At 39.1% G+C, this 18,538-nt stretch overlaps 1 protein-coding gene across 10 annotated transcripts in view; it reads left to right on the top strand.

The window, feature by feature from the left end:
* The window catches only part of RPRD2 (regulation of nuclear pre-mRNA domain containing 2), a 101,512-nt gene that overhangs the window by 38,947 nt on the left and 44,027 nt on the right, over positions 1-18,538 (top strand). For all 10 annotated transcript variants that reach the window (XM_059138450.1, XM_059138449.1, XM_059138448.1 and 7 more), the window contains exon 2: positions 3,895-4,024. In XM_059138450.1, the coding sequence (XP_058994433.1) occupies positions 3,895-4,024 (130 nt within the window). The remainder of the gene's footprint in view (positions 1-3,894; positions 4,025-18,538) is intronic.

Here is an 18,538-nt window from a genome sequence, read left to right as displayed (position 1 = left end):
AGGGGAAGCTTTGTGGAAGATGTGATATGTAAGCTGAGAGTAGAAGGAAGAAAAAGAATTAGGCTGTTGAAATGGGTGTCAAGACAAGGGAAGGAGGTGGGGCTTGGCTTTGAGATAAAGTGTAGTTCACTAAATAGCGACTTTAAGGGAGAGTGGTTAAAGTTGAGGCTAAACAAGTAAGCAAGAACTAGGTTGCAGAGGGTTTGGAAAATCACGCAGGAGGGGTCTTCTCAAATCCCACTGCCTTTAGGCATTTTCAGACTCTCTCAGCCAATTTTTCTCATTTCTTCCTGACTTTCTGTAGTGATTTGACTATAGGATGTAGGGTTTACATTGGAAAGAAGTTGTGTTAAAATCATTGTGGGTGGTTGGTTTGGGTAAGAAGTAGTGATAAGGTGGGGGGCAAAATCTGACATGAGTTAAAGTAAGTATTTTGGACTTCTGTGGATGAGTAGAAAACACAAGGTATTCAGGATGGGATATCTTATAAAAAGGAAGATTCTGAGAGAGAAGGAGAGAGAATACACATGCAAGTTTTCTGGGAACTGTATTTCATTAAAAATAGAACTTTGAAAGGGAGGGGATGAGACTGAAAGAGAGAAGGTAAGATCCAGATCATAAATGGAGACCAGGGCGTTCAGGCATTTTCTAGTAAGCATTTGGAAATCATTGATGGATTTGATATGAGAAACAACTTGGATATTGTTTGCATAGTAGAAGTGAATTTAGCAATGTAGAAGTTAAATTTGAGGAGACTAAGTCTAGAGGTAAGATAACCAGTTAGGAGGGTACTGCAGTAGTAGGGGAGGACTATTCTTTTTTTTTTTTTTTTTTTTTTTAAGATTTTATTTATTTATTTGACAGACAGAGATCACAAGTAGGCAGAGAGGCAGGCAGTGAGAGAGGGAAGCAGGCTCCCTGCTGAGCAGAGAGCCCGACGAGGGACTCGATCCCAGGACCCTGAGATCATGACCTGAGCCAAAGGCAGCAGCCTAACCCACTGAGCCACCCAGGCGCCCAAGGACTATTCTTAATACTGAAAAATCAAGCCAAGGTGCCTCTGAGACTTGAACGTGGATGTGTGCATTGACTGATAAAGGGAAATCCAGGCTTGATATCTATAGATATGGGAGTCATTGATGCATAGGTGATGGGAATTAAGGCTGTGAAAGTAGATGGTCATACTGATAGCATTTCATTTTCTGTGTGCTAAGCACTATCCAGAATGCTTTATATATCTTGTTTCATTTAATACTTGTAACAACCCTGTGAGGTTGTCATTTTACAAAGAAAAAGGAAGTGTTCTATGGAAGAGTTAAGTAGTGTATAAAACCCCAAAGCTAATAAGGGACAAGAGTCAGGAATGGAACAAACTATCTAACTTAATACCTGAAATCTTAGAACATGATGCCTTGGGTGAATGGAGGGAGTGCTCAGGAGAGAACGCTGGGAACTTCAACATAGGACAGGTGGAGCTGCCTGTCTACGCATGGTCACCCATGTATGTATGGAGGAGGAATCAGAGAGGTAGGAAAACCAGGGAAGTGGTTATGACTGAAACCAAAGAGGAATTACCCTAACACATTATTCTGTGTACCAAAAGCCATAATGAAATAGCATTTTAAAAATTTTCATCAGGTTTAATAAGTTGGAATTTATTGGTAATTATTATTTGAGTGCAGTGGTGGCAACATAAATTAGATGACATAATTTATATAAAGCTCTTTAAATTGCATATTTTAAGTACAGAAAAACAAAAGCTCCTATAGGTATGGAATTAATGGGAGCTAAAGTGGAGACAATGAGAACTCTTTCAGATATTTTATTCTGAAAGATCTTGAATCAGGTAAGTTGATTTGGTTGGGTTTAAATATGGATTTTTTTTTGAGAGAGTATAATTTACATCTAATGATTTCTGATGATAATAAAGAACATGTGGAAGGACCGTAGCATTGTAATGTTGAGGGCCCAGCTGAAGACTAGATTTATGATTTCAGTCCTCCTGGTGGTATGATTTTTCTTCATCGAACCCAAGAGAAGAAATAAAAGTGCAGTAAAGGCATTCAGTTAGGTTGATCTAGATTTAGGATTTGTTGAATGCATATGATAGAAAATGAAGTTTTTTGTTTTGTTTTTGTTTTAAGATTTTATTTATTTATTTGACAGAGAGTTAGTGAGAGCAGGAACACCAGCAGGGGGAGTGGGAGAGGGAGTAGCAGGTTTCCTGCTAAACAGGGAGCCCATTACAGGGCTCTATCCCAAGCAGCTGAGCCACCCAGGCACCCCTAAAATGAAGATTTTAATGAGTGGTTTAGGGGCACCTGAGTGGCTCGTGGGTTAAGCGTCTGACTCTTGATATTGGCTCAGGTCACAATCTTGGGGTTGTGAGATAGAGACCTGAGTTGGGCTCTGTGTTGGGCAGATCCTGCATAGGATCCTCTGTGCCTCTGCTCGTGGGCATGCACACACATTCTTTCTCTCGCGCTCTCTCCCAAAAAAAAAAAAAAAAAGTTTAAATAATAGATCAAAGGCTGGAATTGATAGAGAAAAATTGAGTACTAAGAGTATAAAGTTAGGAAAAATGTAGAACTGAGATCTTGATAAAAGTGACAGATTTGGGGCGCCTGGGTGGCTCAGTGGGTTAAAGCCTCTGCCTTCGGCTCAGGTCATGATCCCAGGGTTCTGGGATCGAGCCCCGCATTGGTCTCTCTGCTTCTCAGGGAGCCTGCTTCCTCCTCTTTCTCTGCCTGCCTCTCTGTCTGCTTGTGATCTCTGTCTGTCGAATAAATAAAATCTTAAAAAAAAAAAAAAAAAAAAAAAAAAAATGTTAAAAAAAAAAAAAAAAAAAGTGACAGATTTAAGGGGAATAGTAGGCTGTGGTCAGAAAAGGGGATTTTAAAATGTGCAGGTAGTTCTTAAGAGGTCACAGAATTTAAGATCAGAATTTTAAGACTAGAAAATGTGATGGGTCATCCAAATGGACATTAAAATTGTCCAGGATATAATGCAACTTGGGGTGTTTTGTTTTTTTAATTACTTATTTATTTGACAGAGAGAGACAGCAAGAGAGGGAACATCCACCAGCAGAGAGAGTGGGAGAGGGAGAAGCAGGCCTCCTGCTGAGCAGGGAGGCCAATCTAGGGCTTGATCCTAGGACTCTAGGATCACGGCCTGAGCTGAAGGCAGATGCTTAACTACTGAGCCACCCAGGTGCCCCAAAACTTGGGATGGTTTTGCTTGAGTTCAGAAAGCAAATTGATTGGGCCTTGTCACGGGCCTTAGAAGAATTTGATGTGTGTGTGTGTGTGTGTGTGTGTGTGTGTGTGTGTGTGGTAAAATTACATGTTTCTTAGGACCTAGTTTTCAAAGTAGGAGCAAAGTGTTGCTTCCAGTTAGATGGCAATATTTAGGTGTACCTCAGTAGTATCAGGACTAGTCGATGAAAAGAATCTAGCTCTAATAATAATGCAGAGGAGGTTAAGCAGTTTGCCCAAGGTCACATTTTAACTGGTTTTAAAGCCCATGCTCTTTCCACTAACCTTGGTGTTTTTGCAACAAGTTGAGTTGTTTCAGCAGAGTTTATCTTTCCAAATGTTTGGGAGAACAGTTTTTATTTTAACTTCTCCAGAGTTAATGAGTTTTTTAGTGCCAAACATCTATAAAATGAAGTGGAAATCTACTCAGGGAGCACCTTGAACAGAATATTAACCTGAGACAATCAATGCTTTTAGACACTAGTTTCAATAAATTGATCCATTAGTTCACTTGTCTGTTTATTTGTTCTCCACCCACATAATAGTGGTTACACAGTTTGAGAACACTGTATTTGGAATAAGTTGAACAAAGTATAATTTGACTCATTTGGTTTTATTTGTTGTCTTTTTTTGTCTCTAGCTGCCTATCCCCACCGTTTAAATCTCTTTTACCTCGCCAATGATGTCATACAGAACTGCAAAAGGAAAAACGCAATCATTTTCCGTGAGTCATTTGCTGATGTCCTTCCTGAAGCAGCTGCTCTAGTGAAGTAAGTAAATTCTTACTGCTTTTGGGGATCCAAGCTTAGAACATTAAGAATTTTAGTTTTCCTTTTGACCTATCAGTAAGAATTGTTAATAGTTGAACATGCTTGAAGGTACACGGATATTTTGCCCAAATTGTTCATGTCACTTTCCCACTAAGACACACATTTTTCTTTTAAAACTTCTTTCTTCTCGCTCTCTTTTAAGATTTTATTTTTGGGGACGCCTGGGTGGCTCAGTTGGTTGGACAACTGCCTTCAGCTCAGGTCATGATCTCGGAGTCCCGGGATCGAGTCCCGCATCGGGCTCCCAGCTCCACGGGGAGTCTGCTTCTCTCTCTGCCCTTCTCCTCGCTCATGCTCTCTCTCCCTGTCTCTCTCTCAAATAAATAAATAAAATCTTAAAAGAAAAAAAAAAAGATTTTATTTTTGGGGGCGCCTGGGTGGCTCAATCGGTTGGCCGTCTGTCTTTAGCTCAGGTCACGATCCTAGAGTCCTGGAATTGAGCCCCACGTCAGGCCCCTTGCTCAGCTGATCAGCCGGGGACATCTCCCTCTTCTTCTGCCTCCTGTTCTCCCTGCTTGTGGGCTCACTCTCTCTCTGTCAAATAAATAATTTCTTTTTTAAAAAATTATTTATTTATTCTATTCTCTTTTTGAAAGCTTGTTTGCTATTTACTCTCTGCCTCTTCTCTCCTACCATATAGCTCCTGGTTGTACTCTTCAGTTGGTACTTCTTTCCAATAGCTCCTTCTTTTCCTTTTTTTTTTACACATTTCCTTTCTTCTTTCAGTGTTCTTGAAATCTTGACCCTTCTATGATATCTGTGTAATTAAAGAGAAATGGAAATTTTTGTTCTGAACTTCATATTGATTTATTCCATCCTTAATGAAATTGTAACCAGCATTTACCAAAGTGTTGGAAAACTTCGATGTTATTTTTACTCTTTATTAATAGTGTCTTCCTTGTGTTTCATCCATATTTTCAAGTTGTTTATTTGGTGCAAGAGACATACATACACAATTAGAGGATAAGTAAATATGTAGAACAATCAAAATTGCTGAGTATTTTCTCAAATAATATTGCACATTATCCATCCATTTGTTAGCTATTAACCCATTCAAAATTGAATGATCCTTTCCTTTCCTTAGAATTATTAACTTGAGGTGTTTATTTTGGTGCTAGGTGAATATACTAAAAGATTTATACACGTGTCAGAAGAACATAAAATTGGGGTGCCCAGCTGGCTCAATTGGTAGAGCATGGGACTCTTGATCTCAGGGCTGTGAGTTAAAGCCCTGTATTAGGTATAGAGATTACTTAAAAGTAAAATTTTTGAATAAAAAAGGGGGTGGGCGCTGGGGTGGCTCAGTTGTTAGGCATCTGCCTTCGGCTCGGTCATGATCCCAGGGTCCTGGGATTGAGCCCTGCTTCAGGCTCTCTGATCAACAGGAGGCCTACTTCTCCTCTTGCACTCCCCCTGCTTGTGTTCCCTCTCTTTTGCTGTGTGTCTCTCTGTCAGATAAATAAAATCTTTTTAAAAAGTACATAAAATAATAACAATAACACCTAACATTTATTGAACACTTGTAATTGACCAGATATGATACAGAGTGCTTTGTGTGCTTTAAGTTATTGAATCCTGAGGGCAACTACTTTGTTGCTACTTTGTCCCCATTTAAGGAGAAAGAAACTGGTTAGAGAGATTCAGTAGCTTGCCTAAGTTCTCACAGCTGGCAGGGTTGTGGGGAGGGCAGGGAGGGACCGAATTCCCACCCAAGCTTGTCTAGACCCCAAAGCACATGTTCTTTCCCACTTAACCACAGTCTGTGTTGTTTCTTTACATACATAAACCCAGTATAATTTAGAGTAAGAAAAGCAATATGCTGGATGGTCTCCATTTAGAGTTTCTGCTGTAAATATCACTATAGTCTTTTTATAACTTAACCTACTGTTTCCTAGACTTAGGTTTTATGACCTAGTTCATGGGTTAATATAGAGTTGTCAGCTTTTATTTTACTAGGCAAAGGTATTTTTTAAAACAACTTCTTTGAATTAATTTAACTAATTTCACAGAAAAAGGTGGAAGGACATAATCTCAGAATAAACTTAAGTCCTTTATTTATTTTTTGAGAGGGGGAGGGGCAGAGGGAGAAGGATAAGCAGAGACTCCTTGCCAAGTGTGAAGTCAGACACAGGGCTCCATCCCAGGATCCAGAGACCATGACCTGAGCTGAAGTCAGACACTTAAACCAACTGAGCCACCAGGTACCCCAGTTTAGTCTTTCAAATTAAAATTTCAAGTGCTGAAAATGTTCTTTTTTTTTTTTTTTAAAGATTTTATTTATTTTGGGGTGCTGGGTGGCTCAGTCATTTGCGTCTGCCTTCAGCTTGGGTCATGATCCCAGGGTCCTACGATCAAGCCCCACATGATCCTCCTTGTTCAGTGGGGAGCATGCTTCGCCCCTGCCTGCTACTGCCCCTGCTTGTGCACAATCTCTCTCTCTGTCAAACTAAATAAATCTTTAAAAAAACGATTTTATTTGTTTTGAGAGAGAGAGAGCACAAGCAGTGGAGAGGCAGAAGAAGGGGGACAAGGAACAAGCAGACTGCCTGCCTAGCAGGGAGCCCAGTTCAACTAAAGGATCAATCCCAGGACCCCAGGATCATGACCTGAGTTGAAGGCAGAAGCTCAGGAAACTGATGTGCTCCAGTTCTGAAAATGTTCTTAACTCAACGAGGGTATCTTCAGAAACCTGTAGTAAACATAGGACTTAACAGTACAACAATAAAAGCATTCCAAGATAAGGATGCCTTCTGACATCATTCATATTTGCCATTATGCTGGAGATCCCATTCATTTCTGAATAAGTAAAAAGAGTACATTTAGAAGAGATAGGATTGTTGTTACCTACATCAGGGATGGGCTACCTTTTTTTTTATAAAGGGCCAGATAACAAGTGTTTTAGGTTCTGTAGGCCCTAGAATCTCTGTTGTCACTACTCAATTCTGCTATTCTAGCATGAAAGCAGCTATAAAACAGCAGGTAAACAAATGGGTATGGCTGTGTTCCAGTAAAACTTTATTTACAAAAATAGGTAGCTGGCCTGAGGATCAGAGTTTGCTGACCCCCAGCTCACATAAAGTCAACTAATAAGAGATTTCATATAAAGTCAGATTCAAGTTCAAGTACTAGCTATAACCAATTTAAAAATGTAATTAGGAGAAAAGATTCCTTGTTCTTTTATTCTGCTCCCCAGAATAAAAGAGATCCCACTCGAGTAAATGTAGTAAGAAGTACATTAAGGTTTTTATAAAGAAAGCTTTTTTTAAAAAAAAATATTTTATTTATTTATTTGACAGAGAGAAATCACAAGTAGGCAGAGTGGCAGGCAGAGGCAGAGAGAGAAGCAGGCTCCCCTCTGAGCAGAGAGCCTGATGTGGGGCTTGATCCCAGGACCCTAGGATCATGACCTGAGCTGAAGGCAGGGACCCAACCCACTGAGCCACCCAGGCACCCCTAAAGAAAGCTTTTAGACTTCACTAAATAGTACTAAAGATCTGGATAAATGAAAAGAGATTATTATGTACCATTTTGAAGAGAAAGATTTTGGTATTGTTAAAAATATGATTTCCACGAGGTGCCTGGGTGGCTCAATGGGTTAAAGCCTCTGCCTTCGGCTCAGGTCATGATCTCAGGGTCCTGGGCTCGAGTCCTGCATCAGGCTCTTTGCTCAGCAGGGAGCCTGCTTCCTCCTCTCTCTCTCTGCCTGCCTCTCTGCCTGCCTCTCTGCCTACTTGTGATCTCTGTCTGTCAAATAAATAAATAAATAAAATCTAAAAAAGAAATATGATTCCCAATATGTAATCTATAAATTCATTGTAATCCCAGTTAAAATCTCAACAGGGTTTAATGTGGAAGGATAACATATGAAAGATAATTGTTTTAAAGAATAGTAAGGCTAGATTTCCTGTATCAGTTATTAATTAAAATCTGTTAACTAACACTCTCATAGAAGCAGAAGACTGTATCAGTGAACAATATATTCTTGGTTGTAAAGAAATTAATTACACAGTATATGATAAATGAGGGGATTGTAAAAGATGAGCTTTAATATTCCGTAACATCCCCATCCCAATCACTACTACCCTCTTTTAAATTTCTATTCATACATATACTTTAGATTCATTTCTACCCTTTTGTGAATTCTTACATCTTAATTTAAGGCTATTGTTTTAATCCCTTTATTCAGGAGTGGCAAATGACTAGAAATTCCAGGCCGGTCACATATAGTGAGGTATCTTGAATGTGGAGAAGAACCCATCTAATAGGAGCAGCAGTTACCTAGCCCTAGCCTTTGGCCATAAAGCAGCAGAAGTCCAGTGTTAACACATGCTGCCAGACCTTCTAAGGACTTTTCTTGCCTTTTTTTTTTTTTTTTTTTTTAAGATTTTCATCTGTTTATTTGAGAGAGAGAGCACAAGCAGGGGGAGGGCCTGAGGGAGACAGAGAAGCAGGCTCCCCACTAGCCGGGAGCCTGACTGAGGGCTGGATGCCAGGACCCTGAGATCATGAGCCCAAGATAGATGCTTAACTGACTGAGCCATCCAGGTGCCCCAGGAGTTTTTCACTTTTTAAGTTAGATCAAAATTGGATTTTTATATGAAGTCTCCCAATTTTTAAACGTGTGACACTAAATCACATTTTTTTAAAAAGTTACTGCTAGCCAAACAAAGCACATCTCTTGACTAAATTTTGAGCTGTAGGCAACCTGTTAGAAACTACTGCATTAGGGCATTCATTTTATTCCTTTAATCCTTTTAAGGAGTTACTTGGTTTCACCAAACTAAAAGTTGGTGTGGGTGGGCTGCTGCCATATGTTAAGAGAGATGACTAAAAAGGGAAACTGGTGCTTTCAGAGGGGTTAGGAAACTTTTTCTTTGCAAAAAATTATCTAATTATTATAGCTCCTTTTTATTTTTATTTTTGTTTTTTGGATATTTTATTTATTTATTTGTGAGAGAGAGCATGAGAGGGGAGAGGGTCAGAGGGAGAAGCAGACTCCCCATGGAGCTGGGAGTCCGATGTGGGACTCGATCCTGGTACTCCAGGATCTTTACCTGAGCTGAAGTCAGTCGCTCAACCAACTGAGCCACCCAGGTGCCCTACAGCTCCTTTTTAAATTAAATTTCAGTTTATTCTTCCTTCACTGGTTTGAAATTCTATAGAGTGAGAACTTGGAGATTTTGTTTTGGACATACTAGTCATTATTATAGTGAAAATTACACATGAGAGGGTGGGACATAAATGAAGGTAAAGTAAACCAACCTGATGGTGTTAGTTTTGCCATTTGTGTCCTAGGGATACTAGCTAAGGGACAAAAATGCCATTCATCTGGATGCATACATCATTGTGACAACAGAACAGTAGAAAACTCAATTTGAAGCACAGGGAAAGTATCTTCATGAATGTCAAAGTTGAGTTACCACTTGGAAGACTATGGTCTATTCTGCCACCAGCAGTGGTGTACACACACACACACACACACACACACACACATTATATATAGACTATAGAAAAACCCTGGGAAAAACTGAAGGTCTGCTTGTATTATGCCGGGATTGTTTGGAAGAAGGTTATATCTTTGATGTGGATGGAGCTTACCAAAGTCCTATTGCTATCCCAGACTTTCATAAAAGGCAGTCATTTTTGCTTTTTAAAATTTTCTTATTTAGGGACGCCTGGGTGGCTCAGTTGGTTAAGCGGCTGCCTTCGGCTCAGGTCATGATCCCAGTGTCCTGGGATCGAGTCCCACATCGGGCTCCTTGCTTGGCAGGGAGCCTGCTTCTCCTTCTCCCTCTGCCTCTGCCTGCCACTCTGTCTGCCTGTGCTTGCTCTCGCTTCTCTCTCTATGACAAATAAATAAATAAAATCTTAAAAAAAAAAAAAAAGACTTTAAAAAAAAATAAAAAAAAAATTTTCTTATTTAATTGAACTGAAAAGTGTATTTATACTAGTTGTTATCATTATAGCTTAATGTGTTCTTTTGGCTCTCAGGGTGTAGAGAAACTTGCATGTATGTCTGACCTTTGAAAGATGTCATGACAGATTTTGGGGAAACAATGAGCTTGGTACTCTAAAATAAACCCACCATAAGAAGGGCTTCTGATGACTTCATGGCTAGTTGTTGGTTATTGAAGAAAGTCTTGAAAGCACTTGGGAGTTTGAATTGGGGCACTTTTCTTTCTTTCTCTCTTTTTTAAGGTCTGTTCATTTTGAGAGAGAGAGAGAGAGAGCATGAACACACACAAGGCGGGGAAAAGGTAGAGGGAGAAAGAGAGAGAATCCCAAACACACTCCATGTTGAACTTGGAGCCTGACTCGGGGCTTAATCTCATGACCCTGAGTTCATGACCTGACACAAAGCCAAGAGTCTTGACGCTTAACTGACTGAGCCACCCAGGTGCCCCAGTTTTCTAACTAAACTGACAGCCACATTTCTTCTCTCTTTACATACATTCTCTTGGAGACTTACCTACTCATGGATTAAACTCTTACTCATATCCTAATAACTACTATAATTCTATCTAGATTTTTAGGGTTTTGTTTTGTTTTTAAAGATTTTATTTTTATTTTTTTAAAGATTTTATTTATTTATTTGACAGACAAAGATCACAAGTAGGCAGAGAGAGAGGGAGAAGCAGGCTCCCCGGTGAGCAGAGAGCCCGATGTGGGGCCCCATCCCAAGACCCTGAGATCATGACCTGAGCCAAAGGCAGAGGCTTAACCCATTGAGCCTCCAGGCGCCCCTAAAGATTTTATTTTTAAGTAATCTCTATACCCAGTGTGGGCTCGAACTTAGAACTCTGAGATCAGGAGTCACATGCTCTACCGACTGAGCCAGCCAATCACCCCCCTTCTTTTTTTTTTTTTTTTTTTTTTAACCATATCTTCAACTTTTTGTGAATTACTGCCTTATTATATGATACTCAGCTCAACATCTAAAACTGTAATCTACTTTATATGTGTATAAAGCCCTGCTCTCACAGTTTGTGTGATAATAGGTTGTAAATTGAAAATTTTTATACAACTGGTATTTTGAAACTCATTGTAACCAACTTATCAGGTAAGCAAATTGAATTTTATTATTTCTTTTTATAAAATGAGAAAACTGAAGGCCAGAGCCGTTAAGAATTGCCCAAAGTAAAATGTCAATTTAATAAAAGAGATGAGGGCGCCTGGGTGGTTCAGTGGGTTAAGCCGCTGCCTTCGGCTCGGGTCATGATCTCGCGTCCCGGGATCGAGTCCCGCATCGGGCTCTCTGCTTGGCAGGGAGCCTGCTTCCTCCTCGCTCTCTCTCTGCCTGCCTCTCTGCCTACTTGTGATCTCTCTCTGTCAAATATGTTTATCTTTTTTAAAAAAATAAATAAATAAAAGAGATGAGAATAGAACTGAGATTTTTCTGACTCTTAAGTCTCCTGTTATTTCCATTTTACAATACAGTTTGCCTAAACTTAACTTAGAGTTTTTCATCTTATAATGGCCCCTTAGTAATTTTAAATTCTTGTCTCATCTATTCTGAGTCACTTATTAGACTCTTTTGCTGTTTCTTCCTCCTTTTCTCTGTCTTTAAATTTCCCATTATCATCTCTATCTGATATGTTTATATTTTTATAATCGCCTTCTGAGTTCTTATTGTCTGATGTCAGCCTGAGGTGTTTTTTTGTTTTTTTTTTTTTAAATCTGTGTAAATCTGCCCATAATAGTACCTATTCCACAGGGTCTGGGAACTACTAAATGAGTAAATACTGTGATACGGGGTGAGAGCTTAGAATAGTGATGAACACCTAATAAATGTTAGCTGCTGCTGTGATGATGAGGTTGATAATGACAGTTACTCCTACAATTATATTAACAAATTAATGTCATAAAATCACTGCTCTGAAATATTTAAAATGTTTTAAAAAATATTTTTATATTACTATGTAAGTAAACAAATTCCTTTTCCATGTTTGTTGTTTTCTTTGACTCTCAAACCACAACTACATAATATAATTAGGGGCAAAGAGTGTTATCCTCATTTTACAGATAAGGATACTGATAATAAAGTAAATGATACAAAACTAAGATAGGAGATTGAACTTTTTAAAAACTGAGAAAGAATGAGATCATGACCCATCATTGGGTTTTTTTACTGTGAGGTCCCATTATCCAAGCTCCTTGGGAAGGCACTTAAAACCCTCTACAGTCAAAAAGTAAACAATTAGTTTAACAAGTGGTTAACAAGGATTTGAACCTTGGCAACTTGACTCCAAAACTTAGATTCCTAACTTGTAAGTTGCACTGCTTTTCAAGAAAGTAAAAATACTCCAGGAAGAAAAATTCACAAGCACTTGTATCAAGACACATTGTATGAGTGTTTGGCTGGAGCAATGGCTCATTACTGGAACATGGGAGAATTGTTGACAAGGATGGGAAGTTGACATCTGACTGTAGAGGGTTTTAAGTGCCTTCCCAAGGAGCTTGGATAATGGGACCTCACAGTAAAAAAACCCAATGATGGGTCATGATCTCATTCTTTCTCAGTTTTTAAAATTTAAAAAAATATATATAAGAACTGAAATGGCACAAATTAAAAATTGAGGACCCTGTAATCCTATAACCATTGACTAAATTCAGCCAGTCATCAGAAATCTTCCCATAAGAACAGCCCCATTTTGCAATGGGTTTGCCCCCATAATACAAGTGTCATGAAAACCACTGCTAAGACCATGCCAGAATGATAAAGGAAAAGATTTATATCAACATTGTTTTCACTAGAAAACAAGTCCACTGCTACTGGCTGTTTGATCACAAATGTGATGGTATCAAAAAATTTGAGAAGGTGGCTGCTGAGATGGGAATAGGTTCCTTCAAGTATGCTTGGGTCTTGGATAGACTGAAAGCTGCATGTGAGCATCGTATCACCATTGATACCTCTCTGTGGAAATTCAAGACCAGCAAGTATTATGTGACCCTCAGTATTGCCCCAGGACACAGACTTCATCAAAAACGTGATTATAGGCACATCTCAGCCTGACTGTGCTATCCTGATTATTACTACTGATATTTGGAGAATTTGAAGACTGCAACTCCAAGAATGGGCAGACTCCTGAGCATTCCCTTTTGGCTTACACACTGGGTATGAAACAATAAGATGGATTCTGTCAAGCCACACCACAGCCAGAAGAGATACAAGGAAACCGTTAGGGAAGTGAGGACCTACATTAAGAGAATTGGCTTCTACCCTGACACAGTTGCATTTGTATCAGTTTCTGGTTGGAATAGTGACAACATGCTGGACCCAAGTACCAATACACCTTGGTTTAAGGGATAGAAAGACACTCAGGAAGATGGCCATGCCAGTAGAACCATGCTGCTTGAAGCTGTGGATTGTCTTCTCTCAGCAACTTGTCCAGCTGTCCAGCTCTTGAATCTGCTGCTCTACGATTACTACAGAATTGGTGGTATTTATACTGTCCCAGTTGGCCAGTTAGATACTAGTATTCCCAAACCCCACATAGTGGTCACCTTTGCTCTGGTCATTGTTACAGCTGAAGTAAAGGCTTTTGAAGTGTACCATGAAGTTTTGAGTTAAGCTCTTCGTGGGAACAATATGGGCTTCAGTGTCAAAGATGTGCCTGTCAGAGATGTTTTCCATGGCTCAGGTGGTTATCCTGAACTGTCTGGGCCAAATCAGGCCTGGCTATTAATGCATCAGTGGTGGATTGTCACACAGCTCCCCCACCTGCTTGTAAGTTTGCTGAGCCGAAGGAGAAAATCGATCACCACCCTGGTAAGAAGCTGGAAGATGGCCCCAAATTCTTAAAATTATTCATACCATTTTTGGCAAGCCTAGTATGTTGAGCGCTTCTATGACCATCCTCCTCTGAATATTTTTGGTTGTTGTTTTGCTATTTGTGATATGAAATAGACCATTGCTGTGGATGTCACCAGAGCAGTGGCCAAGAAGGCTGTCAGAAGTGGCAAGATCACCAATCTGCTCTGTCTAGAAAGCTTGGGAGGCTAAATGAGTATTATCCCTAGTACCTGTCACCCTGTCCTTTTTTTTTTTTTTTTTTAAAGGTTTTATTTAGGAGCCCCTGGGTGTCCCAGTTGGTTAAGTGTCTGCCTTCAGCTCAGGTCATGATGGCAGGGTCCTGAGATCGAGCCCAGTGTTGGGCTCCCTGCTTATTGGGGAGCTTGCTTCTCTGTCTCCCTGCCTGTGCTCTCTCTCTCTGTCAAATAAATAAATAGAATCTTAAAAAAAAAAAAAAAAAAAAAAAAAAAGACTTTGTTTATTTGGGAAAGGGAAAAAGCACGAACAGGGGATAGGCAGAGGAAGAGAGAAGCAGACTTCCCTCCAAACAGGGAGCCTAATGCAGGAGTCCCATTCCAGGGCCCTGGGATCATGACCTGAGCACCCCAGCACCCCCTTGCTGCCCTACTCTTAATCAGTAGTAGGAGAACTGTCTCAAAACTGTTTGTCTCAGTTGGCCATTAAGTTTAATAATAAAAGTCTGAGGAGTGCCTGGGTGGCTTAGTCAGGTGTCTGCCTTCAGCTCAGGTTATGATCCTGCGGTCCTGGGATCGCATCCCACATCAGGCTTTCTGCTCGGTGGGGAGCTTGCTTTTCCCTCTCCCTCTGCCTTCCAGCACTCACTCTCTCTTTTTTCTTTTTTTTTTTTTAAGATTTTATTTATTTATGTGGCAGAGAGCGAGAGAGGGAACACGAGCAGGGTGGGTGGGAGAGGAAGTAAGCTTCCCACCAAGCAGGGAGCCTGATACAGGACTTGATCCCAGGATCCTGGGATCATGACCTGAGCCGAAGGCAGATGCTTAATGGCTGAGCCAGCCACCCAGGCACTCCCTCTCTATTTCTGTCAAATAAATGGATAAAATCTTTAAAAAAAATTTTTTTTTAAAGATTTTATTTATTTGACAGAGAGAGATCACAAGTAGGCAGAGGTGGCAGGGAAGCAGGCTTCCTGCTTAGCAGAGAGCCCGATGCAGGGTTCAATCCAGGACCCTGAGATCATGACCTGAGCTGAAGGCAGAGGATTAACCCACTGAGTCACCCAAGCGCCCCTAAAAAAAATTTTTTTAAATAAAAGACTGGTTAATGCCTTTAAAAAATAGTCTATTAAACTATAACTTTATATGATAATAAAAGCTAAAGGACAGGACAAAAGAAAAAAGGACCAGTTAATGATAACAGTGCATCATAAAAGCTTCAGAATGAAAGGAGAATATTTTATAGACCATTTGTTTCATGTGTGGCAGTTTTAAGTCCCTAGTTTTCAAAATCAGTATTTTTTAGTGGAAGCAATCTGACCAAAAAACCTGTCACAGAATTTTGTGACCCATTAAAACAAAGTTTAATGGGGGGGGTGGAAATCCTGGATCTAGGTGCTTTACCAGCAAGTCCACCAAATATTGAAGGAGGAAATATTATTCCAATCTTACACTTGTTCAGAAAAGAAAAAGAATGCTCCCCAGCTTATAAATGAGACTAGCATAACCTTGACACCAAAGTTTAACTACGAAATATGAGGAAAGAAAATTACAAACTGATCTTATTCCTGAGGAACCTGAGCTAGTGGAACATAAAAAGAGCATAGTACATCGTAGTGGGGTTTATCCCAGGAATGGAAGCATGGTTTAATGGGGAGAATAAATTCATCTAATACACTGTGCTTAAAAATAAAATGAGAAAAATTATATGATGATCTTAAAAGGTGCAGAAGAAGTAAGTAAAAAATCCATTCATTATAAACCAAACCAGGAATAGAAAGGAGTCTCCAGTCTAGTAACCTATATCTTCCAAAAATAAAAGCCTATAGCAAACATACTATGTATGAGAAACAAAACACAGGTAATGCCCAATATCAACATTTCTGTTCAACTTCATCCTGGAGTTCCTAGCCAGAACATTAAGGCAGAAAGAAGAGAGGGAAAGAACAAAGTGTATAAATGAAAGGATTGGGAAAAGAAAAAAACAAAATTGTCATTAAGTACAGATGATATGATTAGCAGGCTTATTGGACCCAAATCAATAATAATAAAATTAATTATTTTAGCTGTATACCAGAAACAAAGTTAGAAAATTAAAATTTAAAAAGTTAACTCTTGGGGCGCCTGGGTGGCTCAGTGGGTTAAGCCGCTGCCTTCAGCTCAGGTCATGATCCCAGAGTTCTGGGATCGAGTCCCACATTGGGCTCTCTGCTCAGCAGGGAGCCTGCTTCCTCCTCTCTCTCTCTCTGCCTGCCTCTCTGCCTACATGTAATCTCTCTCTGTCAAATAAATAAATAAAATCTTTAAAAAAAAAAAAAAAAAGTTAACTCTTTATACTAGGGAGGTGTTGGGGAAAAGAGATATAGTTGATTCTTATTATTCATAGTAATTATGTTCCATGAGGTTGCCATGAACAATGAATTAGTGAATACTGAATCATTGCTCCTGGGGCAAATACAGAGTTAGGTTCCTGCAAGCACCCTGGTCACAATATTTTTATCAACTGATCAGTACATAACTTATTTAATGTAGGTTTCTGTATACAGATAACTTATTTAATATATATTTATTAATATATTTTTGATTGATTAACATTGAATTCATGGCTAACAGCACTACAGTGCTTGAACAGAGTTTATATAATACATGTGTTTTCTATGTAAGGCACATTACAGCCTTCTTGTGCTTAGGAAGTCTAGACAGAAGAACTTCAGCACTATGCTTGGAGGCCATTTTAAACACCAAAATCCTCACTCAAGCACAATGATGCAAAGAAATATGACACTAAATAGACGATAAAGAGGATACTTGGTTCTAGTATGATAGCTGAAACAAGAGGCAGAACATCTGAGAATATGCCAGTAACCAACCTAAAGTTTTTGCCATTCTGTATGTGTTTTAAGAATGACTGAAATAGCAAAGCTTGCTAAATAAATTTTAGCAAGTAGGTGAATTGACAAATAGGGAATCCAGGATTGAGATTAATGAGGATCAACTGTGTGTAGAAAAAAATCTTTAACAAAAGTTGTGTAAGATGTCTATGGAGAAAATTATAAAACATAATTGAAAAACACTGTAGTAAGATCTAAATATTTGTGGATAGGGAAGACTTGGTATTTAACAATGTTAATTCTTCCCAAATTGATTTATAAATCTAGTGCAGTCTTTATTTTATTTTTTTCCTTATTTTACTTTTTAAGTTATGTCTACACCCAGGATCGTTCTCAGACTCAACAACCCTGAGATCAGGAGTCACATGCTCCACCGACTGAGCCAGCAGGTAATCCAGCGCAGTCTTAAGATCTCAGTAAATATGCCCTCCCCCTTTTTACAGATTGCTCTGAATTTTATGTGGAAGTGCAGGGAGTTCTCCTTCCCCTCCCCAGAAAGAGAAAGCCAGAAGTTGTTGAAAAATAACAAGGTGGAAGAATGGCTCTACCAGATTTCAAACTTTATAAAGCTGTAATAAATAAAGCAGTCTGATATTAGCCTGAGATAGCCAGAGAAAATGGTAGAACATTATACAAAGTGTAGATGCAGACCAATGTATGTGTATACTAGATTTGTGTATGAAACTATATATGGGTAGTGGAAAAGGAACTAACTATTGCTCCAGCAATTGGCTATTTATATATATTTATATAAAATTAGATTTCATATATATCTATATATTTAAAATTAGATTTCATTCATACCATACGTAAAAATTAGTTGCACATTAAGGACTTAAATACAAAAGAACTAGGTGGTTCAGTCATTTAAACATCTGACTCTTGTTCTTGGCTCACTTCCTGTTTTCAAGGTTGTGAGTTCAAGCCCTGTGTTGGGCTCCATGCTGGGCATGGAGCGTACTTTAAAAAAAAAAAAAAAGAACGAACTTAAAGGAAAAAAAAGAACTATAAATCTTTTTGAAGGAGAGTATCTCATAACCTTACCTCCAAAGATTGATAAATTCTCCTATTTTTTTTTTTAAAGATTTTATTTATTCATTTGAGAGAGAGAGAAACAGCACAAACAGGAGAGGCAGAGGCAGAGAAACAAGGAGACTCCCTGATGAGCTGGGAACCTGATGTGAGGCTGGAACCCAGGACCCTAGGACCATGACCTGAGCTAAAGGTAGACACTCAACCACTGAGCCACCCAGGTGCCCCTAAATTCGACTACTTTAAAACAAAGATCTTCTGTGGCACCTGGGTGGCTCAGTAGCATAAGCCTCTACCTTCGGCTCAGGTCATGATCTCGGAGTTCTGGGATTGAGCCAGGACTTTAACTAAATAAATAAATAAAATCTTTAAAAAAAAAAAAAAAAGACCTTCTGTTTATTGAAAGACATCATAAAGAATGAAAAGAAAAACCACAGAGTGGGAGAAAATATCTGCTGTGCAGTCAACAAAGAGTTCATATCCAGAATATACAAAGAATAACAAAATAATAAAAAGACAAAAAAAATTAGAAGGTTTTACCTGA

Source organism: Mustela lutreola, chromosome 10, assembly GCF_030435805.1.
Source record: "Mustela lutreola isolate mMusLut2 chromosome 10, mMusLut2.pri, whole genome shotgun sequence".
Lineage (NCBI taxonomy): Eukaryota > Metazoa > Chordata > Mammalia > Carnivora > Mustelidae > Mustela > Mustela lutreola.
This window is presented reverse-complemented; position numbering and strand designations above follow the sequence as displayed.